The sequence below is a fragment of the Mobula hypostoma genome, chromosome X1 (assembly GCF_963921235.1).
Source record: "Mobula hypostoma chromosome X1, sMobHyp1.1, whole genome shotgun sequence".
NCBI lineage: Eukaryota > Metazoa > Chordata > Chondrichthyes > Myliobatiformes > Myliobatidae > Mobula > Mobula hypostoma.
The window spans coordinates 34,901,378-34,925,171 of NC_086128.1; the positions used below are offsets into that span (position 1 = coordinate 34,901,378).

Consider the following 23,794-nt stretch of genomic DNA (forward strand, 5'->3'; position numbering starts at 1 on the left):
TTTCAAATGAAGTCTACGAGCAGTAACAAGACAGTGGTTACTTATACTTTCATAGATCAAGGAAGTACAGCAGTGCTCTACACAGCGAGCCTCATGAACACGCTCAGCCTGACAGGAAAAGGAACGCGTGTTCTCTTATGCACGATGGGTCAAGAGAAGGTTGTGAGTAGCTACGTTGTTTCAGGATTGGAAGTGGCTGGCTTAGGTAGTGAAAACTTTTGTGAACTGCCTAACATCTATACGCAGGAACGTGTGCCTGTCAACAAAGAGAATATTCCTCGTCAGGAATGGTCTGACCCGAAGCACATTCATTTCCTGGAAATTGAGTCAGAAATTGAGCTGTGCCTAAGACATTGGAACCGCTGCAAGTGATTCGCAGTGTTAATGATGGACCCTATGTAATCAAAACAACGCTGGGTTAGAATGTTAATGGGCCATTGAAAAGAGACCATGGTGGTGGAAGAGACTACATTCAGACAGAGCTGACAGTTAACAGGATTTCAGTTTTGCGCTTAGATGAGCTTTGGCAGCAGCGATTCAAGACAGATTTTCCTGACTGCAGTCAAGAGGAACAACCTGCTTTGTCAGAAGATCACAATCCAGTATAGACTGCTTACCAAAAAAGGACATTTGTGTAAATGTAGAGATTTCATGTAATTATTCTAGTATAATAATTATGGAGCTGGAATGTAAGAGCCATGCATCTGTTCTAGATCTGCATTGTATTCTGTGTTGCGCATTTATTATATTTATTATGGTAACTAGTCACATGAGTGGGGTCATGGTAAAAGCGAAGGGAATAAGTCTCATATCTGTGCTTTGTTCGTCACAGTTTGTAGCAGCTGGGACCAGCAGAGGTCGTATCTTTTGCAGCCCGCTCAATAATGCTCAATTATGCTTATCTTACACTTCAAGATTGTACGTTTGCTAATTGCTATAATGATTGAATACATATCCTCGACTTTTGGAGCCACATTATTGAAGTAAGGGCGCGGCATGCAAGTATAACAAATCCATAGGCTAACAGGCAGCGACAATTGTTTTAGTTTTGTTTGGCCAAACCAAACCAAATGCAGAACGCAGAATACAATTCAGATAGAGAACAGATACAGGGCTCCTACATAAAAACCCACACCATCAAAATGACTGTAGGAGCCATGCATCTGTTCTCTATCTGCATTGTACTGGGTTGCACGTTTATTATGTGTATTATGGTAATTGGTCACGAGTGAGGTCATGGTAAAAGCAAAGGGAATAAGTCACGTACTTGTGCTTTATTTGTCACACTTTGTAGTAGCTGGGGAGCAGCAGATGTCTTATCTTTTGCTGACTGCTCAATAATGCTCAGTTACACTTAGCTTACACTTGTTTCATCACTTCAAGATTGTATGTTCACTAATTGCTAATAAAGGATCGAATACACATCCTCGACCTTTGGAGCCACATTACTAGAGTGAGGGCATATCATGCAAGTATAACTAATCCGTAAGGTTACAAGCAGCAATTAACTTGAGTTTGGTTTGATTTGGTCACTTCAGGGAGTTATGAGTGGCAATAAAGTACTGGTCTTGCAGTGTTGCCCAAAACCAAAAAATTTAAAGACTTTAAAAATAAATGTACATCTTCGATGCAGCAAAGACAATCGATATGTTACAAGGCTTATCAAATTTTGGCATAAAGCCTCAACACCTTCAGATGAAGTTCCATATTGAGGGACTTAAGGATTAAATTCTGGAGATGAGTACTTGAGTGCTTCTTCATTGCACAGGCATCAAGTTAAACTCTAACCCCAGAATTAACTAAGCATCTGCCAAACTGATAAAATTATCCAATTCCCACAATAGCTTAAAGCATGAAGGTAAAATTGCCATCGACAATGATAGTTACCTAATGTGTGTCCACAACTGCGACAGGGCTCACTCAGGCTGACAGCTGGCTGTTGAATTTCCATTCTTGGGGCTGTAGGATGTCTGGGATTTTTCCAGCCATTACACTTACAGGTATCATTGACCTAGAGAGAATTTACATAAAATTCTATTTTAAAAATGTTTTATCAAACATAGAACTCACCGATTTACTGTATATTCCAAATACAATGCAGTTTTCTTTAGAAGTTGTAAGATGGAATATACTGTTTTTCACCTCCAGAAGAGGAACTGTTAAAAATATGTAAAATATCGTAACTCCAATGTATCAAAAACTCCACCATGGAAGGTCCTAAGCCCAGCTGTGAGGAGGGTTGGACATGGGACTAGCAACCCCATCCAGTAAAAACCCAGAGCTACAGAAACGCAAATAGAAGCTTCACAGACCTCATTCCTGGGAGAGGAAAGATACACCAAAAAGATGGGATATACCTGGGGAGAACTTGAAAAGCTGGCCCAGGACACAAGATTCTGGCAGCTGCTGTCGGCAGCCTATGCCCCAGCAGGGTTGATTGGCTTAAGTAAGGACAATGTAGCAAAAATATGGTTAATTCCACAACAGATGCCTCAGAAATTTGTAAAGTCAGTAACTATTCTGGCAATTTATTGCTCTGCCTTAATTCTGCATGTTTATTTCAGCAGAATGCCAATAAATCTAAACTATCTTAATTTAATACATGCCCCATTTTCATAAGTCATTTTCACCCTCATTCTTTCTTGCCCTACTGGTGATAACCCCAAAGATTGTAAGATTCTCCAAAATGAGTTTTCAGTCGCGCCCCCCCCCCCCCCGCCCATACATGTTCCGTTCATTAACTACTGCTGGTTTGTAATAATTCACTTTCATTTCAGGGAACATTTTTTGTCAACCTGCTATGCTTCACTTCTATCTCTTAGGCTCTCCTCCACTGCTCCAATTCAATTCTGAGGAACTTCAATGGCCTTTAGGTTTTATTCTTTTCCCATTGTAAAGATAGTTACTCACATTCCATTCCACTTAACACTCTGTGGTTGCTCCAAGGAATTTTGCTGAGTATTCTCCTTGATTCAGTGGTGTAATGGGGACCTTATCTTCCTTTCTTCATGTAATCTCTTTGACCACGAGGCTATTTCTCTGGGGCAATCACACTGCCTTCCTTTCAAACATACAACCTTGTTTCTCGAAATGTTCCTACTAAACAAGTGAAACTAAACCTATTGAGAAAATTCATTTGAATTCCCTAGTTAGATGCTTTTAAAACTTATGATATGATCAAATTTCTAAGATGATACTACTCCCCCACCCTATCTCAGTCTCTATGCCAAACACAAATTAAACTAAATCTCTTATGTCAGTACATGATCCATATTCCTCCACTCCCCATATGATGTCAAAAATCTGTGATAATTTATGCAGACATAAAACATCACAGAACAATTTCTCCCACAAAGGAATCTGGTATACAGGTGCATAATTCCTTGAAATTGGTGTTGTAGGTAGATAAGTTCATAAAGAGAACTTTTGGCACATTGCCCTTCAGCAATCAAAGTATTGAGTACAGGAGATGGAATATTATATTGAAATTGTATAAGATATTGGTGAGGCCTAATTTGGAGTATTATGTGCTGTTCCAATCACCTACCTACAGCAAAAATATCAGTAAGATTGGAAGAGTACAGAACATTTACTGGAGTGTCCTCTAGTTCTTAAAGACTTGAGGACCTGAGTTGTAGGGAAAGGTTGAATAGGTTAGGACTTCATTCCTTGGAGAATCAGGGAATAACTGATATAAGTATATAAAATGAGAAGTATGGATAGGGTATACACATAGCAGGCTTTTTCCACTAAGGTTGGGTGAGACTCGAACTAAAGATCATAGGTTAAGGGTGAAAGGTGAAATATTTAAGGGGAACCTAAGGGGTAAACCCCAGAAACTGGTGGGGAAACTGTTTCCACAGGGTCTCAACACCTCCCTATGCAATTGGATACTGGACTTCTTAACAGTAAAGTCAAGTCAGTCCGTGCGGGAAGCAACGCCTCTCGTCCCATTACACTGAGCACTGGTACTCCCCAAGGCTGTGTGCTCAGCTCGCTGCTGTTCACACTACTGACACATGACTGCATTGCAATATCCAGCTCAAACCGTGTCATCAAGTTTGCGGATGACACAACAGTGGTTGGCCTTACCAAGAACGATGACGAGATGAGTATAGCAAGGAAGTGGAGGGACTGGTGGATTGGTGTGAGAAGAACAACCCAAGCCTGAACACGAAGAAGACAAGGGAAATCATTGTGGACTTCAGGAAGGAGCAGATGAACCATCCCTCTCTGTGAATACATTACTCCTCCATAGAGATAGTTAAGTGCACCAAGCTCCTGGGAGTTCACATCATGGATGACCTCACCTGGTCCCTGAGTATTATCTCCCTGAACAGGACACAGCATCGCCTCCACTTCCCAAGTAGAGGCAAGCAAGGCTCCCCCTCCCCCCATCTTAACTGCATTTTACAGGAGCATATTGACAGCATCTTGTGAAGTTGCGTCTCCATCTGGTACGGGAGCAGCCGAGCATCAGACTAGAAGTCCCTACAAAGGACTGCAAGAACAGCTGAGAGGATCATAGGGGTCTCCCGAACATCCACTGGGAACATTCATCAGGTGCGCTGCATACGCAGGGCCCTTGGTGTTATTAAGAATCTCCCCCATCAATCCAGCATCCTCTTTGACTTTCTACCATCAGGCAGGAGACTCCAATGCATTAAAAGAACAGTCAGTTTGAGAAACAATTTCTTCTCATTAGGCTTCTGAACTCCCGGCTGCATTGTATTCGAAATGTCACTGGTTAATCTGTTCCGTGCATCACAATATTTAATATTCATGCACTTTAGTTTGTTTGTGAGATTCATCTGTAGATTTTATCCTTACCTTCATATGCATTATGTGTACTACAGTGCTTTATACCCTGGTTTGAAAAAATATGGTCTCATTTCTGTATGCATTATATGGTTATGTACATGTATAAAATTAAGCGACAATAAACTCGACTTGATTTGAACTTCTTCACTCAGAGGGTGAGACTAGAACTACAGACAATAAGTTAAGAGTAAAAGATGAAGTATTTCAGAGGAACCTCTTCACTCAGAAGGTAGAGTGTGGAATGAGCTACCAGCGAAAGTGGTAGATGTGGGTTTGATTGTAACATTTAAAAGAAGTTTGGATAGGTACATGGATGACAGGGGTATGGAGGGCTATGATCCAAGTGTTGGTTGATGTGACTCTGCAGAATAATAGTTCAGTATGGACTAGATGGGCCAAAGGGCCTGTTTCTGTGTTGTAGTGCTCTGACTCCAACACATTTCAACCAAAAGTACAATAGATTATCACTTCCTTGAACTAATTACTGTTTGTAGGATTTTACTGTGTACAAACTGGTCACATTTCCATGAATTACAAAGGAGGCAACACTTAAAAAGAAATCTATTAAGAAATATATAAGGATATGCCAAAATATGGTAGAAAAGTAAATCTTCTCATTTACATGTTCTGGCGTTAGTTAAATCTCCCAATACCAAATAATTTAAACTGAAAACAGTTTTTTTTCTGCCAATGACTTTACATTAAATGCATAGTAAAATGCAATTTAGTGAAAAGAAAATTAATAGAGATATTCCAGCCTTTACTGGAAAACCTTCAAGAGCACCACAACCTTGTCGTGGTTAGAAGGCTCATACACCTCAAAGACCTGGAGTGCTCAGCTGGCCTTATGCTTTGGCTCTTGGTAGGCCAAACAAGTCAAAGGGTGGAGAGGCTAGACTAAGAGCGGTCCACCCATCCTCCAGGTTCAGCTCGGGGTTAACAACCTTGACTGTTCAAACAAACCTGTTATGGAAACAGCAATGAAAAATTCTTCTACATCTGTGTGCAATGGTTTTCCTGAGTCTCCAACTGGGAATTGCACAACTGACAGTAATGAAAACCGAGAGGAAGCTACTGGCATGATGAAGAAAGCCCTGAATGCCATCAAGGAGATGCAGGACTTTCATAGCTGCCAAAAATGCCAGCAGGTGAAACGGGCAGTAAGCTAGTTCACTAGAAAAATTCATTTAAAATAGTTGTAATTCTGTTTTCTCTCAGAAGTGGTATTTCTCTCCAGTGTGCTTCAGGATGCCTAACTGAAGATTAGTTATCACATAAACAAGAGGGAGGAAATAAGCAGGTCTTTTTCAGGCTTGAAGGATACATTTAATGGAATGACCTCAATAACTTATATTAATGCCTTCAGAAGGAGGAAGTGTATAAGGTATCCAATTTTGCTTATGGTACAAAAATAAGAGGGAGAGACCACACTGTAATGAGAATATTTGGACTCTCCAACACAATACAGATGCATTGAAAGAGTAGATGAGAACTTGGCAAATTAAGTTTGTGGGAAAATGTGAGGTCACGCACTTCAACGACTTGCAGAAATGGAGACTATCCAAATGCAGAAAGTTTGCAGATGAGCAAACTACAGAGGGATCTAAATGTTCGTGTGCACAAATCATAAGCAGGCAAGTGCAGCAAGTTAAGAAGGCAAATGGCATGTTGGCCACTACTGCAAGAATGTTGGAACTTAGAAATGGGAAAATAGTGTTACAATTGTATAGGTGTACTGATGTGATGAGAACATACCTAGGGTACTGTAAGGAAGGATAGATTAGTTAAAGATTGCACTGAAGGTAATCCAGAAGAGATTCATTCAGCCACTTCCTCTGATGAGAGAGGTGTCCTATCATGGGCAATTAATGAAACTAGATCTATATTCCCTGAAGTTTAGAAGAATGAAGAGTGCTCTTATTGAAGCATATGAGATCCAGAAGGGACGTGATAGAGTAGATGTCGAGATGTTTCCACAAATGGACATAGCTTTAAGTGACTGCTCCCTAAACTTGTAACTGAGATGTGTAAGAACAACTTCTCACAAGGAGTGGTGAATCTCTGAAATCCTGGACCCCAGAAGGTTGCGGAGGTTAAAGCATTAGGGGCATTTAAAGTACATTTTTTTTAATATCAGGCAATTGAGGGCCCTGGGGGACTGCCACGAAAGAGATTAGGCCTGGGGCAAGTGAGGCATGAACGCTTCTGACCTTAGTGCATAGAACTGCTTGCGTGCTCAAACACCCTTAAATATCCTCTTCATGTCGTCTCTTGCCCAATATCTGAAACATACTTACTTCAGAATCTACCACCCATTAATGTTTCGGTCATTCCCAATCAGTCACCTCTCAACTCTCGGAATATTTTACACTAATTTTAAATTGCAAGTTATTTTTTCTTATCAAGTCAACACATTGTTCCAAGCCAAAGCATTCTGCAAGCAATGTATCCGAGATTTTCTAAAGCACAATACAATGTTTTTGTTGGTGCCCTGTGCTGAATGCAGCCTCGCCCAGGTGGTCATGTGTAATCCCAGGGTTATTGTGGGAGTGGCAGTGACTGTATAATGAAAGAAGGATGCTTTTTTTTAATGCACTACCTGGAATGTTCACTTCTTAAACGATCGGTGTGTTTCTTGTTAATGGAGATACGTTAAAAAGGCGACAGAACCCGAGACTACAGAGGCAGCACGAATTTTGGGCCGGGTAGTCACACTGCCGCCACCACTCTTCCTTACCTTGCACGCTGAGAAAAACCCGAGTTTCTCCAATTTCTTGGCCCGCGGGAAAGCGCGAACCTGGGCCTTGCGCTGAACCGTACGCTGCTGGCTACTGCTTGCACCGGGCCGGGCAGGATCGGCCGGGCTCGGGGCGGCAGGCGAGGCCACCGCTTGCGACTGAAAAGGCACTTGAGCCCGGCCTTGTGAGGGTTGCGCTGCCTCCGCCATCACCGTGCCCCCCTCTGCCATGGAAACCGCCAAGGATGCCATTGCACATGCGCGGCGCGCGTCACTATCTGGGAAATGTAGTTTACCCATCTCAACCTGCTGGAAGCGTTACTGACTCGGCGTAATGCGAGGATCATTTTAGGAAATGATACCCCTTACTCGTGTGGACCACCCCACATGAGTCAGGGTGGTAGCGGGCTGATATCCTACATATGGCAATTTGTTTTATCATCTTTAATTTCACACGAGCAAACTAAAACAATTAAGTATTAAATTATGATGAAACTTTTAAGTATATACAAATATTTTGCAAATATCCGGTCTTCAGCAGTCCTTAATATGGTTTACAATGTATCACGGGTGTGATCGTTTTTAGCCGTAGCCACTTCGGCGCATGCGTATATTCGCCTGCTAGGCGTGAAGGCCAGGACGTGCGCCGGTGTTGCTCCTGAAAAGCCATGAGGGCGAAAGTGAGTAATTCATCACCAAGCGGTAAATTAAAGCATAGTGATTAAAAATAATATAGGCTTTGAGAGAGCGGAGTGTGGAGTGCTGGGGAAAGAATTGGTCTTGGCTGTCATGTCTGCTTTGAGGGCCGTGGCACATTGTGGGTTCGAGTCTCTTGCTGTCTTACTGACCCGCGAATCAGTCAACGTTTGGAAAAGGGAATTCTCTGAACCACACACACGCGCGCGTCTAACTGATTAAATTTGGATTAGTAATTAATTTTAAACAAATCTCAGATCTGGTCCTCTGCAGCATGTGGTCGACCTCTAGCCCGCCCTTCCTCGAATTTATAGGTCTCCAGTCGTAGCTGCTTAACTCCCAAAAAACTGGCTATGGCCGGAGGAAAGCTGTTGATATTGCATCTAGGCAGGAGGGAGAAAACGTACTTTTAGGTAGAGTAATTATCTTGGTGGAGAATGGGAAGTACGTTTCTGGTTCTGATATATATTTACACCCTTTATGTTTTTTAAAAAAAACATGGGTTTTCACAGAAATTTGTAAGATCAATCTAACCCTTCCCACCGGCATAGCCTTCCATTTTTTTCTATCGTCCATGTGCCCATCTTAAATGTCCTTAATGTATATCCCTGGCAGTGTGTCCATGCATCCACCACTGGAAGAAAAATATACCTCTGACATTCCTACACCCTTCCCTCATACTTTATGAGCAATTACTTTAAAATTATGCCCTTTATATTATCCATTTCAACCCTGGTAAAATGTATCTAGCTATCCACTTAAACTATGCTCTGATTCCTGCTATTAACCCGGTATTCTGCCTTCTAATTTGACCTTCAAAAGTGAATCACTTCACACTTTTCTGGGTTGAATACCATCTGCCGCGTCTCAGCCCTGCTTGTCAATGTCTCATTGTAACCTGCATACAGCCTTCTACACTATCCACAACTCCACCAACCTCTGTGTCATCTGCAAACTTATTTATCCACCTTTCCACTTTCTCATCCAAGTTATTTGTAGTATTCACGAAGAGCAGGGTTCCTAGAACGGTTTCCTGCAGAAGACTTCTGGTCACTGACCTCCAAGTAAAATGCACTCCCATCTGCAACAGCTTCTGTTTTACTGAACAGGTTTCTATGCAACTGCTATTTATCAGAAGTTGTGGAAAAGTGAATATTGATTCTGACATTTTAAAAAGTGTAAATCTACCAATATTGTAGAAAGTGAATTTAATGGAAACTAATTGATTTTTTTTTTTCTTCTGCAGTGGAGAAAGAAAAGAATGCGGAGGTCTGTATAAATCTAATTTTTTTCCCAGATCAAATTAAATTTATTTTACTTGTAGGTGATGCTTAGGGGAGTGTTATCTTCATTTTTAAATTAACCTGATTTTATAATAAGTTTTATAATAATGGTGAGTATTTGTTTTATCCTTTATTTCTGCATAATTTTGGATAATTTGATCTTCTAAAGTCCCAGAACACAGTTACCAGTCTGAGTTGATTGTGGCAGTTGGCATAGCTTCACTTTGCTTGACAGATTGGGAAGTTTCTTATAGCAAGCATGCTGAAAATAGAGCTCTAAGTAAATGAATCTCAGGAAGGTTAAAGCAAAAACAGCAGAAATTGTCATAACTTGGTCTCATTTTCAACTTTACCGAGGCAATCTATTAATAAGGGAAAGTTGTCAAATTTGAAAGTGATGCAATTGAAGTTTATATATAACTTGCATATGTTATACTACATTGAGATTCATTTTCTTGCAGGTGTTTACAGGGAAAAGAAATACAATAGAACTTTACAAAAAACCTACATAAACAGATAAAGATGGACAAATATCCATTGTGCAAAAAAGGAAACTGCAAATAAAAATAATACATGAGTTGAAGCATCCTTGAAAGTGAGTCTGGAAGTTGTAGAATCAGTTCAGAGTAGAGGTGAATTAAGTTATCGCTGGTTCAGGAGCCTGGCGGTGTGAGACCCAAGGCTTCCATGCCTCCTGTCTGATGGTAGTACCAAGACGAGGGCATGGACTGTTATGACTGTCAATGAAAGCTAGTGTGAAAAGTCTTTGTTTAGCACACAAGCTGACAGTATTTGGAGTCACTCTGGAGAAAGGCTCCCTGATGCAACATTAAATCACCTATTTATAATGCTTCCTTTGAGTCGCATATAATTTTCAAACACCTACAGTTGAAGTCAGTAGTTTACATATATTTTCGCCAATTACATTTAAACTCAGTTTTTCACAATTCCTGACATTTAATCCGAGAAAACATTCCCTGTCTTAGGTCAGTTAGGATCCCTACTTTATTGAATGTGAAATGTCAGGATAATAGTACAGAGAATGACTTATTTCAGCTTTTATTTCTTTCATCACTTTCCCAGTGGGTCAGAAATTTGCAAACACTTTGTTAGTATTTGGTAGCATTGCCTTTTAATTGTTTAACTTGGGTCAAACGTTTTGGGTAGCCTTCCACAAGCTTCTCACAGTATGTTGCTGGAATTTTGTTCCATTCCTGCAGACAGAACTGGTGTAACTGAGTCAGGTTTGTAGGCCACTTTGCTCACACACACTTTTTCAGTTCTGTCCACAAATCTTCTATCAGATTGAGGTCGGAAAATGATGTTAAGTCTGGTTCATTCTTGGGAGCAATTTCCAAACGCCTGAAGGTACCACATTCATCTGTACAAACAATAGTACGCAAGTATAAACACCATGGGTCCACACAGCCGTCATACCACTCAGGAAGGAGATGCATCCTGTCTCCTAGAGGTGAATGTACTTTGGCGCAAAAATGTGTTTGGAGCAAAAGGACATGTTTTGTGCTCTATCTGTCACTAATAATTTTGAGTAGAGAAATTTCCATGACATATGTTCACTTGTTATCTACACCAATGGTTATCCTTGGAATGTCACACTACCTCAGCACTTGACTAATGAAAACATACTGGAGCATGGTAAATTTTGTTACTTTTGTAACATTTACTTGTACCACCTCAAGACACTTCCTTGTCTTTCATCAAGTCAGTTTTATTTTGTTTGCTTTTTATTAGTTCTTGTTGCATCTCATAACTAACCATTTCTGATGAAAGTCGTTAACCTGCAGTAGGGGATCTGCTTGTCTTACTGCTTCATTGCATAAGATTGAAAGGAAGAAGGGGAATGGTCTCTGTTTTTACAGCATATAGACATCATACTTCAACCAAAGAATTGTAAACTTTATTACTGTTTGTATTCATCTTGGGGAATTGCATTTGGCAACTTGTAATTTATTCTAAATCTTCTATTCCTGAATAGGCTGAAGCGCAAGCGAAGGAAGATGAGGGCGAGGTCAAAGTGAAATGTCATTAATTGCTGCAAAACTGCAGTGATTGGCAACTGCTTTAAAGTTCCACTTCATCAATGGTTATTGACAGATTTTCAAACTTGTGTTCTTTAGAAACCTTTTACATGACTTTTATGAATTGTTTTTGTGTAACAAATTAAAGTTTAGAAATCTAATGTGCTGTGTAAGAAATGGCTGCATTGGTTTTTTATGTTCATATTTTCTCATATCTATTTATGCCAAAGCTAGCTAATTTTGCCATTTTAACCTGACAAATGAAAGTTCATCTGTTTTACTACATTTTTATACTTTGATACAACTATTGCCATATTGTATGGTTTGAAAATTCCAACGTCTTGTCTGGCATCAGTCATTTTCTCCTTAAGAAGTACTAAGAATTGAGCCCTTATATTTTTCCATGCCAGTGGGCTGTGGATGCTCAGTCATTTGAATAGATGCAGAGCCCCTACTGAATAAATTAGAGAATTTAATATAAATTGAGAGTGCTTGCTGGATGAAGTGTCCTTTAGGTACAAGATTGATCATAATCAAATGGAGAGTAAGCCAAGTCTAAAATTCATAAGGCTTAAATATTTACAATTTGTGTATCTCAGCTATAATCTAAAAGGTGTAACTAAGAAGTTATAAGGAATGGACTTTAATGATTCCTATTTGAAAGAGTTACCCAATTTGCTTGCTTTGCCTCCTTAACAGGTGCATTTCTTATTTCATATTCATAAGTGATAGAAGTTCCAACTTGAGTTTTTTAAAAATTTGCTTCTCTGTTTTCGTGGATGGTTGCAAAGCAAAAGCATTTCAGGGTGTATATTCTAGGAGACCTCCAGCTTCCTGGATAACCACATCTGCGCCAGGTCATTGAGCTGAAGCTTCTCAGAGAATGTATTACAGAACTGGAGCTACAGCTTGATGTCCTTCAGCTCATACAGGAGACTGAGGAAGTTATAGATAAGAGCTACAGGGAGGTTGTCATCCCTAGGTTATAGGAGGCAGGTAACTGGGTGACTGTTGGGAGAAGGAAAGCAAATGGGCAGGCAGTCAGTATAGAGTACCCCTGAATAATAAGTATACCACTTTGGGTACTAATGAGGGGGATGACCTGGGGGGAAGTGACTGGGTTTCTGGCATAGAGTCTGGTGCTTGGTTCAGTAAAGAAGTAAAGAGGACTGAAGTGGTGATAGGAGATTCCATAATCTGAGGAACAAAGACACGATGCTGTGTATGTTGCCTCCCAGGTACCAGAGTCAGGAATGTCTTAGATCGGGTCCACAGCATTCTAAAGGGGGAGGGTGAGCAACAAGAATATTGGCACCAACGATACAGGTAGGAAAGGTGAGGAGGTCCTGAAGAGAGATTTTTATGGAGCTGGGTAGAAAGCTGGAAAACAGGACCTCCAGGGTAGTTAGTAATTTCTGGATTGCTGCCTATGCCACGCACCACTGAGGGTAAGAATAGGATGATGTAGCAGGTGAATGAGTGGCTGAGGAACTGGTGCAGGGGGCAGGGGTTCAGATTTCTGGATCACTGGGATCCCTTCTGGGGAAAGTACGACCGGTACAAAAGGGACGGGTTAAACCTGAACCCGAGGGGGACCAATATCAATGTAGACAGATTGGCTGGGACTGTTGGGAAGTATTTAAACTAGTTTGGCAGGGGAATGAGAACCGGAGTGATAGTGCTGAGGATAGGGTAGTTTGTTTACAAATAGAAGTAACATAGTGAGACTCTTAGGAAGGAGAGGCTGATGATAGGGCAAAATTGCAGTCAATGGGATGAATTGCAATGTAAAATGCAGACAAAATCGAAAAAGGTGAATACACGATTGAAGGTTTTATATTTGAATGCGTGCAGTACAGAATAAGGTAGATGAACTTGTAGCACAGTTACAGATTGGCATATATGACATTGTGGGCATCACTAAATTGTGGCTGAAAGAAGATTATAGCTGGGGGCTTAAGGATACACATTGTATTGAAAGCGCAGGTCGGCAGAAGGGGTGGCATGGTTCTGTTGGTTTTTTAAAAAATCGAATCATTAGAAAGAAGTAACAGGATCAGAAGGTGTTAAATTGTTGTGGGTAGAGCCAAGGAACAGCAAGGGTAAAAGGACCCTGATAGGAGTTGTATACAGACCCCCAAACAGTTGTAAAGATGTGGTCTACAAATTACAATGGGAGATTGAAAAATGCATGTCAAAAGAATAATATTGCAATAATCATGGAGGATTTTAATGTACAGGTAGATTGGGGAAAATCATGTCATGCTGGATCTTGAGAGGGAATTTCTAGAATGCCTACGAGATGGCTTTTTGAGCAGCTTGTGGTTGAGTCCACTAGGGAATCGGCCATTCTGGATTGGGCTTTGTGCAATGAACTGGAATTAATTAGATTAAATAAAGGGACTCTTGGGGGCCAGTAGTCATAATGTGATAATATTCACCCTGCAATTTGAGAAGAAGCTAAGTCAGGTGTATATGTATTACAGTGGAGTAAAGGGAATTACAGAGATGTGAGAGGGAAGCTAGCCAAAACTGGTTTGGAAAGGAATACAAAGGTAAGTTAGCCAATAATATTAAAGAGGATATCAAAATGTGTCTTCAGATATATAAAGTGTAAAAGAGAGCCAAGAGTAGATAGCGGACTACTGGAAAACAATGCAGGAGAGGTAGTAATGGGAGACAAGGAAATGGCACACAAACAGAATAAGTATTTGCATCAGTCTTCACTGTGGATTACACTAGTAGTTTGGTGGAAGTTCAAAAACTGTCAGGAGGCAGAAGTGTGTGAAGTTCCCATTACTAGGGAGAAGTTTCTTGGGAAACTGAAAGGTCTGAGGGTAGATAAGTTATCTGGACCAGATGGTGTACACCCCAGGATTCTGAAAATGTTGACTGAAGAGATTGTGGTGGCATTTGTAATCTTTCAAGAATCACTAGAACTGGAATGGTTTCAGAAGACTGGAAAGTTGCAAATGTTACCTCTCTCTTCAAGAAGGAAGAAAGGCAGAAGAAAGAAAATTATGGGCCAGTTAGTCTGACCTCAGTGGTTGGGAAGATGTTGGAGTCGATTGTTAAGGATGTGGTTTGGGGTACTTGGTGACATATGATAAAATAGCTCATTGTCAGTATGGTTTCCTTAAGGGGAAGTCATGCTTGACACATCTGTTGGAATTCTTTGAGCAGGATAGACAAAGGAGAATCTGTTGATGTTGTATACTTGGATTTTCAGAAGGCCTTTAACAAGGTGCCACACAAGGCTGCTTAACAAGTTAAGGGCCCATGGTATTATGAGAAAGATACTAGTATGGATAGAACATTGGCTGATTGGTAGGAAGCAAAGAGTGGGAATAAAGGAAGTCTTTTCTGACTGGCTGCCAGTGACTGGTGGTGTTCTTCAGGGGTCTGTTTGGACCGCTTCTTTTTATGTTAGATGTCATTGATTTGGGTGACAGAATTGATGGCTTTATAGCCAAGTTTGCTGGCGATGTGAAGATAGGTGGAGGGGCAGGTAGTTTTGAGAAAGTAGAGAGGCTACAGAAGGACTTAAACAGATCAGGGGAATGGGCAAAGAAGTGGCACATGGATTACAGTGTTGGGAAGTGTATGATCATGCACTTGGGTAGAATAAATAAAAAGGTAGACTACTTTCTAAATGGGGAGAAAATTCAAAAATCTGAGGTGCAGAGGGACTTGAGAGTCCTCGTGTAGGGTTCCCGAAAGGTTAATTTGCAGGATGAGTCAGTGGCAAGGAAGGCAAATATGATGTTAGCATTCATTTGGAGAGGGCCTGAATGTCAAAGCAAGGATGTAATGTTGAGACTTTATTAAGCACTGGTGAGGCCTCACTTGGACTACTGTGAGCAGTTTTGGGCTCCATATCCAAGAAGGAGGGGGCTGACACTGGAGGGGGTTCAAAGGAGATTCATGAAAACTATTCCAGAATTGAAAAGCTTATCATATAAGGAGCATTTGATGGCTCTCAGCCTCCATTCATTGGCATTCAGAAGAATGAGAGAATGACCTCATTGAAACCTATTAAATGTTGAAAGGCCCCAATAGAGTGGATATGGAAAGGATGTTTCCTATGGTGGGGGAGCTGTGACTAGAGGACACAGCCTCAGAATGGAGGGGTGTCCTTTTAGAACAAAGACGAGGAGGAATTTCCTTAACCAGAGAATGGAGAATCTGTGGAATTTGTTGCCACAGGCAGTTGTGGAGGCCAAGTCATTGGGTATATTTAAGGGAGAGGTTGATGGATTCTTGATTAGTCAGGGCATGAAGGGATATGGGGAGAAGGCAGGATACTGAGGATGAGAAAGGAAATGGATCAGCCATAATGTAATGGCAGAGCAGACTCAATGAGCTAAATGGCCTAATTATGCTCCTATACTTTATGGTCTCTGGAAGATCAGAATGACAATCCATGTGTAGAGCCAAAAGAGATGGGGGATATCTTAAATGCAGTTTTTGCATGTGTATTTACTCAGGAGACTGACACAGAGTCTATAGAAATAAGACAAAATGGTATCAACTTCATGGACCCTACACAGATTCAGAGGAGGAGTGTCTGCTGTCTCGAGGCAAATTGGTGTGGATAAATCCCCAGAGTCTGACAAGGTGTTCCCTCAGCCCTGCAGGAGGCAAGTGCAGAAATTGCCAAGGCCCTAGCAAAGAAATTAAAAACATCCTTATTGGTAGCTGTACTGGAGGATAGCCAATGTTGTCCTGCTGTTTAAGAAAGACTGTAAATGTAAACCAGGAAATTATAGGCCAGTGAGCCTGACATCAGTTGTGGGAAAGTTATTGGAAAGTATTCTAAGGGTTCAGATATGAGTGTTTCGGTACACCTGGACTGATTAAGAATAGTCAACCTGGCTTTGTGTGTGGTAGGTTGTGTCTAATCAGTCTTATAAAGTTTTTTGAGGAAGTAGCCAGGAAAGTTGATGAAGCGATGCTGTCTACATGGACTTTAGTAAGATCCCACATTGGAGGTTGGTCAAGAAGGTTTAATCACTTGGCATTCGAGATGAGGTAGCAAATTGGATTAGGCATTGGCTTTGTGGGAGAAGCCAGATAGTGGTAGAAAATAGTTGCCTCCCTGACTGCAGGCCTGTGACTAGTGGAGTGCTGTGGAATTGTTGCTGGGTCCATTGTTGGTTGTCATCTGTAATCAATGATCTGGATGATAATGTGGTTAACTGAATCAGAAATTTGCAGAAGACACCAAGTTTTGGGGGTGTTGTGGACAGCGAGGAAGACCATCATGGCTTGCAGTGGGATCTGGGCCAGCTGGCAAAATTATTTGAAAGATGGTAGATGGAATTTAATGCAGACAAGTGTGGGGCATTAGATTTGAGTAGGTCTTACACAGTGAATGGTCAGTCAGTAAGGAGTGTGGTTAGAACAAATGGAATTGAGCATATAGGTCCATAATTTATTAAAAGTGGTGTCATGGGTTGATAGGGTCATAAAGAAAGCTGGCGCATTGACCATCATAAATCAAAGTATTGAGTACATGAGATGGGATGCTGTGTTGAAGTTGTATAAGACATTGGTGGGGCCTAATTTGGAGTAATGTGTGCAGTTTAAGATACAAATAAGGTTGAAAGAGTACAGAGGAAATTTACAAGGATATCTAGTCTGGTGAACCTGAGTTATGTGGAAAGATTGGATAGGTTAGGACTTTATTCCTTGGAATGTAGAAGATTGAGGGGATATTTGACAATTATACAAAATTGAGGGTATAGATAGGATAAATACAAGCAGGCTTCTTCCACTGAGGTTGGGTGGGATTGCAACTAGAGGTCATGGGTTAAGGGTGAAAGCTGAAAAGTTTGAGGAACGGGACTGGAAATTTCTTCACTCAGAGTCACGAGTGTGTGGAACAAGCTGCCAGTGCAAGTGGTGCATGCAAGATTGATTTCAATATTTAAGAGAATTTTGGATAGGTACATAAATGGTAGGGGTATGGAGAGCTATGGTCCCAGTGAAGGTCGATGGGAGTAGGCAGTTTAAGTGGCTTGGGGTGGACTAGATGAGCTGAAAAAAAGTAGAAAACAAGCCAATGACTCTAAGCAGCACTTTAAAATGAATAGGTGTAGGGAGTGAAACAAAAAAAAAACTTCATTTGAATAGCCTGTAATACATGTAAAAGGAAAATGGGTACAATGCTTACAACAGGAATTCTGCAGATGCTGGAAATTCAAGCAACCCACATAAAAGTTGCTGGTGAACGCAGCAGGCCAAGCAGCATCTCTAGGAAGAGGTGCAGTCGACGTTTCAGGCCGAAACCCTTCGTCCTGACTGAAACGTCGACTGCACCTCTTCCTAGAGATGCTGCCTGGCCTGCTGCATTCACTAGCAACTTTTATGTGTGTTGCTTGGGTACAATGCTTCATGTTTTACTGTCTCATTTACTAAATTTAAAATATTTGAAGTAGGAATTTCTTGAGTTAATTTAAATATTGTGCATCATGTCAAATTAAAAAGAAAAATTCTGAAACATGCAATTTACTAAAAATTAAAAACCATAATTGAGGCTGAAAAAGTATTCATCCCATTTATAAGTATTATGCTAACTTTCCCCAAGTGCAACTCATTGATGCAGAAAATTTGAACCTGTGTTCAATGAATTTATATGAATAAATACAGTACCACATCTCTCTGTAAGGCCCAACAGTGTGGTAGGTTTTCAACAGACCAAACCAAAATAAAATAAAGGCAAAAGAGCATTCCAGGCAAGTCAGGGAAATGATAATAGAGAAGCATGAATCTGGGGAAGAGGACAAAACCATCTCAAAGGCACTGAACATATCTCAGAGCTCAGTGCAGTCCATTGTGAAAAAAAGGGGGGGGGGGAATGAAACCACAGCCACACTGCCTAGGTCAGGCCACCCCTTTAAACGTAGACACCAGAGAAGAATGGCACTTGTAAGAGAGTCTACTATGACAGCAGCAGGAGATGCAGCTCACAGCTCCAAAATCTCTTAAGGCTTTGCACAAAAAGAGTATTTATGGAAGAGTGGTAAAGAAGGAGCCCTGGCTTTTTTTCAAACATATCCTTACCCAGACTTTGCAAAGTGTCACTTAGAATAAACGGTAAAGATGTGGAAGAAGATCTTGTGGTTGGATGAGAATCTAACACTGTACCTGAGCGAGGTAGCATCATGCTATGGGGATGCTTTTCAGGAGCAGGGTCAGGACAGATGGGAAGATGAATGCTGCTAAATATAGAGAGATCCTGGATAAAAACCTGCTAGCCTCAAACAGAAAGCTTAAACAGAGGAGGAAGTTTGTCTTTCAGTAGGGCAATGATCCACTGTCAAAGCAAACATGGTGTGGCTTCAAATAAAGAAAATTGATGTCCTTGAGTGGCCCAGTCAGAGTCCTGACCTTAACCCGATCAAACATCTTCAGCAAAACCTCAAGATTGCTGTCCACCACCACTCCCCAAATAATAAGGCACAGGTTGTGCAATTTTTCAAAGAGCAATGGGCAAACCTTGCTCTATCACATTGTGGAAAGCTAATAAAGACGTATTCAAAAATATTACTGGCTATAATAGCTGTGAGAGGTGGTTCAACTAAGTACTGAGCAAAGAAGAATGAATATTTTAGAACTGCTGCTATTTCAGTTTTTAAATTATTGATTTCTCATGCTTTACAATTTTCCCTGTTTTGGTGCTCTATTGTGGGGGGGGAGGAGGACGTGATTCACAAATACAAATTCTCAGTTAAATTTATCAAAATTTCTGGTTGTAATACTTGTTTATGTGAACAAAGGGTTGGGAGATGAATACTTTTACAAGGCACTGTAATATAAAGACTATTTAGACATGGTGTAAGTGTTGAGGAATGGGGGTGAGATACTACCAGTTTTGAAAGCTGCAAAGAATGTAGTTGCTACAGTTATGATTGTTAAGGCCAGAGGGCTGAAAATGCCTTTGATGTATGTCTATTCAAATCCACCAATGTCACCAAGTTGTGCAGATTCTTTTAAAGCTGTATTGATTACGGCAGTTGACTTGATTTCATCTAAATAGACCTCAGTAGGATCCTATCCATGATTATTTTTATCACAGCTGGAACACTTAAGGTTTCATGTGGGAGTCTGGTCCAAAAGGTTAGAGTCTGTGTAATCTAGGGCAAATTTGCAAATTGGTTTTTGTAATTGAGGGTGGGAGTGGCAAGAGTTATGATGGAGAGTTGTTTTTGTGATGGGAAGTAAATTACAAGGAATGTGCTACAAGCATCAGTGTTGCTGTTCTATACATTAAGGACAGGTAGGAATATAGGAAGTAAGTTGACAAACGATATGAAAGTTGGTGTTGTTAATAGGGTAAGGGATAGTTTATGTGATAGGGTGGTGTTAATCAATAGGTAAGATGGGAAGAACAATGACAGATGGAATTTAATACTGATAGGGAGGACTATTAAGAGTAGGAGAGACATTGAATGCTAGGGCCTAAGGAGCAGAAGAATTTTGTGTATTACATTTTTATGGATTCCTGAAGCTATCAGCACTGGGGTGTAAGGTGGTTTAAAAAAAGGTAGATAAAATACTTGCCCAGCTAGGGCACAGAATGGGAGAGCAAGGAATTGATGGTGCAATTTAATAAAACGTTGGTTGAGCCACAGCTGGAGCACACTGTGCAGTCTGCAATAGAGGAAGGATGGTATGCTGGCCTTTATAAATCAGAGCATTGAGTATAGGAGTTGGGATGTAATGTTGAAATTGTACAAGGCATTGGTGAGACCAAATTTGGAGTATTGTGTACAGTTTTGGTCACCAAATTATAGGAAAGATGTCAACAAAATAGAGAGAGTACAGAGAAGGTTTACTAGAATGTTACCTGGGTTTCATCACCTAAGTTACAGAGAAAGGTTGAACAAGTTGGGTCTTTATTCTTTGGAACGTAGAAGGTTGAGGGGAGACTTGATAGAGGTGTTTAAAATTATGAGAGGGAGAGATAGAGTTGATGTGGATAGGCTTTTTCCATTGAGAGTGGGGGACATTCAAACAAGAGGACATGAGTTGAGAGTTAAAGGGCAAAAGTTTAGGGGTAACATGAGGGGGAACTTCTTTACTCAGAGAGTGGTGGCTGTGTGGAACGAGCTTCCAGCAGAAGTGGTTGAGGCAGGTTCAATGTTGTCATTTAAAGTTAAATTGGATAGATATATGGACAGGAAAGGAATGGAGGATTGTGGGCTGAGTGCAGGTCGGTGGGACTAGGTGAGAGTAAGAGTTCGGCACGGACTAGAAGGGCCGAGATGGCCTGTTTCCATGCTGCGCACATCAAAATTGCTCATGAACGCAGCAGGCCGGGCAGCATCTCTAGGAAGAGGTACAGTCGACGTTTCAGGCCGAGACCCTTCGTCAGGACTAGCTGAAGGAAGAGTTAGTAAGAGAAACCAGCAACTTTGATGTGTGTTGCTTGAATTTCCAGCATCTGCAGAATTCCTGTTGTTTCCGTGCTGTAATTGTTATATGGTTATATGGAGAGTGCAGTGGAGATGTACGAGAGCGACATCTGGGGTGGGGCACTTCAGTTATTAAGGACTGATCTGATAGGATGGATGTATTTTCAGAGCAGTGGAGGAAATTGTAGGGGTGGGAAGGGCGAAGGTGGTATATTGTTACATAAAATTATGGATGCCATAAATAGTAAGAAGCTTTACCTCGTGGCAGAGGTATCATAAACTAAAGGGCAGGTGTTCAGTGTGAGAAGTTTAGAGGGGACCAGAAGGTTTTTTTAGACGAGGGGATGTTGAAATCTCGAAGCACTACCTTTGTGGGTTCGTAGACTGCTACTCTTAACATCATCTACATTTGGATCGCAACTTTCGCGTCTAAAGTGACGAGTCATGTGCTGACTCGAGGTAATGTGATTAATAAAGATAAGTCCTTGATGGGCAACATAGACTTGACGAGCCGGAGAGCCTCGTTTATGCCGCATGACTCTATGACTAAAATCTCGAACTCTAAAACAATCAACAGAATAACTCTGGTGCAGATGAGTTACAAGATTCTGTGTTAGAAATCATGACATTTTATCCCGCATTGACCCTTTCTTTATACTAATAGTTCTACGGCAGTATTGTACAGTTTAGGGTTTCACGTCTGACATAACGCTTAAGCGGCATTGTCCCTTTCAAAATATCCTACCAAATCTGTCACCGTATGATGTTTATGCTTCTAAATATGTGACTTATAAGTCTAAACTAATAATTAGAAATCAGGGTTACAATTCTTCCAAAGCACGGGCATTTTGATGTTCGGAAAGTTTACAAATAGCATCCTGAACGGTTTTAGAACATTCATTCTCACATGACTCGTACTGATCTATTTCTAGTGCACTGCTAGCCATAGGTAGCAAAGAAAATAAGGCGGAACAAACTAAAGTCCCCAGAGAGTTGAAGTTCCGAAGGGCTTGAAACGGTTGTGATGCTGCTTGCACAATTAAGGAGTTAAATAAGCAGCTAAATTTCGAGAGCCACGTGTGGGAGCAGTGAATTCAGCATGGCAAAGCAATGCAGGGAATTCAAGGAGCAATCCAAATAATTCAAGAACACTAGGGACAGACTATGGCCATTCCCACAGACCAGCTCACTGCTGTTGGCACCTTACTGAATTCTAATGATGAAAAAGAGATTTGCCTATAATATTCACGATAATATTTGAACAGTTTGCCTTCCAGTAAATTGCCAGGAATTAAAATATTACCATTAGCACGATGTGATCCAATGTGAACACAATTTGTTCGCTACCAGCTAATCATGACATCAATGAATCAAAATACTCCAAACATTCATCAAGCTTGTCCGATGTGTCATTAAAGCAGCTCATTGGTATTTCAAGTAACGCTGAGCTCCCGCTGTTATTTTCAGCTCCGGCGTCCTGACCCCAACAATGCTGATCCGATTCTAGAATGGTCCGCAGCTCTATCCTTGCAATATATAAGGCGTGTGTTCGGAGAGCTGCCCCAGATCACAAACTGAGATCCGCCACTTCACACCAGCCGCCTTTCAGAGAAGTGACAGAAGAAGCAGAAACGATGCTCAGCTGTCGGACTTGCCAGACCTCCCGCCTGTTCCAGCAGCCTGTGCACACACTGTGGCCCGTTCCACTCACTGTCTTTGAGCCGCTCGAATGTAACGTGTGGAAACAGGTGGAGGAAATGCGAAAGGGCATGAATTTCATGGAGAGAATTTTCGAGGAGTTGGCTAAAGAGTTCTGGGGGGAAAGACCGAGAATTGGAGCCGGAGCCGAAGGAGGTCAGAGCGGAACAGTGGGCAAGAGTGGAGATGGCTTCTCTGTGTCCCTGCATGTACCACGATTCTCCCCGGAAGAACTGAAGGTGAAAGTCCTTGGAAGAAAAGTGTTGGTGACAGGAGAATACGAGAAGAAGAGCCACGATGGCAGCGGCTCTTACAGCTACAGGTATGAGGAATTCAGGAGGGAATTCCCGCTGCCAGAAGACGTCGATACCCAGGCTGTGAAGTGTTGCTTGACCGAGGACGGTCGGTTAAAGATACAAGCCCCGCGCCTTGCTCTGCCCTCTCTGGATGAGCGAATCGTCCCGATCAACATCGAAACCGATACAACATCCAGTCCCCGACAGGATCCCCGGGAGAAAGCACAGAAAAAGGAGAGTGGAGGAACTGAGGGGAACAGCGAAACAAAAATGGACAATTCTGCCTAATTTGCAACAAATCCTGGAAAATGCCAATAAATGCAGATAAAAAGTATGTTTTAACAGTATGTCATGTAAATTCTTGTTTGCTTGACAGTCAGAGATTGATCGCTGTGTCAATATTTACATTCATGTCGAGTATTTTATATAAATGTATTTAAAAATAAACACCTTAAAGGGGAAATCCTTGCTGTGTGTTATTAACTTTTAAAATGCACCTTCGGGTTGTAGACACTTTCACTCCGTGTAAAGGTAAATGTTGGTTGCTAAACCTGCACAAACTTCGAGAGTCGCTCTCTCGTTCACTACATCTTTGTCCCCATTCGTTCATTCCACTAGAATTTCCATTTCGCAGTCACCAGACTCAGGTGAGCTCCTTTACTCCGTGTCCTTCCAGATCTCCCTATACAGGATGTGGAATGTCGCCATATATTCCACAGATTTAAGAGGCATAGAGAGGGGGGATGATGAATCACTTCCGTAAATTGCAACATTAGTCAACATTATTCCACGCAGAATTGGAGTA

The 23,794-nt window shown here is 41.2% G+C and overlaps 2 protein-coding genes and 1 long non-coding RNA gene across 5 annotated transcripts in view; 2 read left to right on the forward strand and 1 right to left on the reverse strand.

Annotated features, from left to right (window-relative positions):
* The window catches only part of kat2a (K(lysine) acetyltransferase 2A), a 67,870-nt gene extending 60,060 nt beyond the window's left edge, over positions 1 to 7,810 (reverse strand). For 2 of the 3 annotated variants that reach the window (XM_063037169.1, XM_063037168.1), the window contains exons 1-2: positions 7,559 to 7,795; positions 1,888 to 2,011 (exon numbers count right to left, since the gene is read on the reverse strand). In XM_063037169.1, the coding sequence (XP_062893239.1) occupies positions 1,888 to 2,011; positions 7,559 to 7,789 (355 nt within the window). In that variant the 5' untranslated portion in view covers positions 7,790 to 7,795. Of the gene's footprint in view, positions 1 to 1,887; positions 2,012 to 7,558 lie in introns of all 3 variants that reach the window. The other variant, XM_063037167.1, reaches the window with a different exon arrangement.
* Positions 7,811 to 8,117: 307 nt separating this feature from the next.
* LOC134340249 (uncharacterized) lies at positions 8,118 to 12,014 on the forward strand. The gene is made up of 3 exons (XR_010016498.1): positions 8,118 to 8,238; positions 9,501 to 9,523; positions 11,534 to 12,014. It is a non-coding gene; the product is annotated as an uncharacterized LOC134340249 (long non-coding RNA).
* A 10,466-nt stretch (positions 12,015 to 22,480) lies between these two features.
* On the forward strand, positions 22,481 to 23,470 carry hspb9l (heat shock protein, alpha-crystallin-related, b9-like). The gene has a single exon (XM_063036947.1). The coding sequence runs from the start codon at positions 22,504 to 22,506 to the stop codon at positions 23,275 to 23,277; it is 774 nt and encodes a 257-aa protein (XP_062893017.1). The 5' UTR covers positions 22,481 to 22,503; the 3' UTR covers positions 23,278 to 23,470.
* The last annotated feature ends 324 nt before the right edge of the window (positions 23,471 to 23,794 follow it).

What these genes read in the sequence shown, in the direction of transcription:
- hspb9l (XM_063036947.1), top strand. Translation starts at nt 22,504, where the DNA reads ATGGTCCGCAGCTCTATCCTTGCAATATATAAGGCGTGTGTTCGGAGA.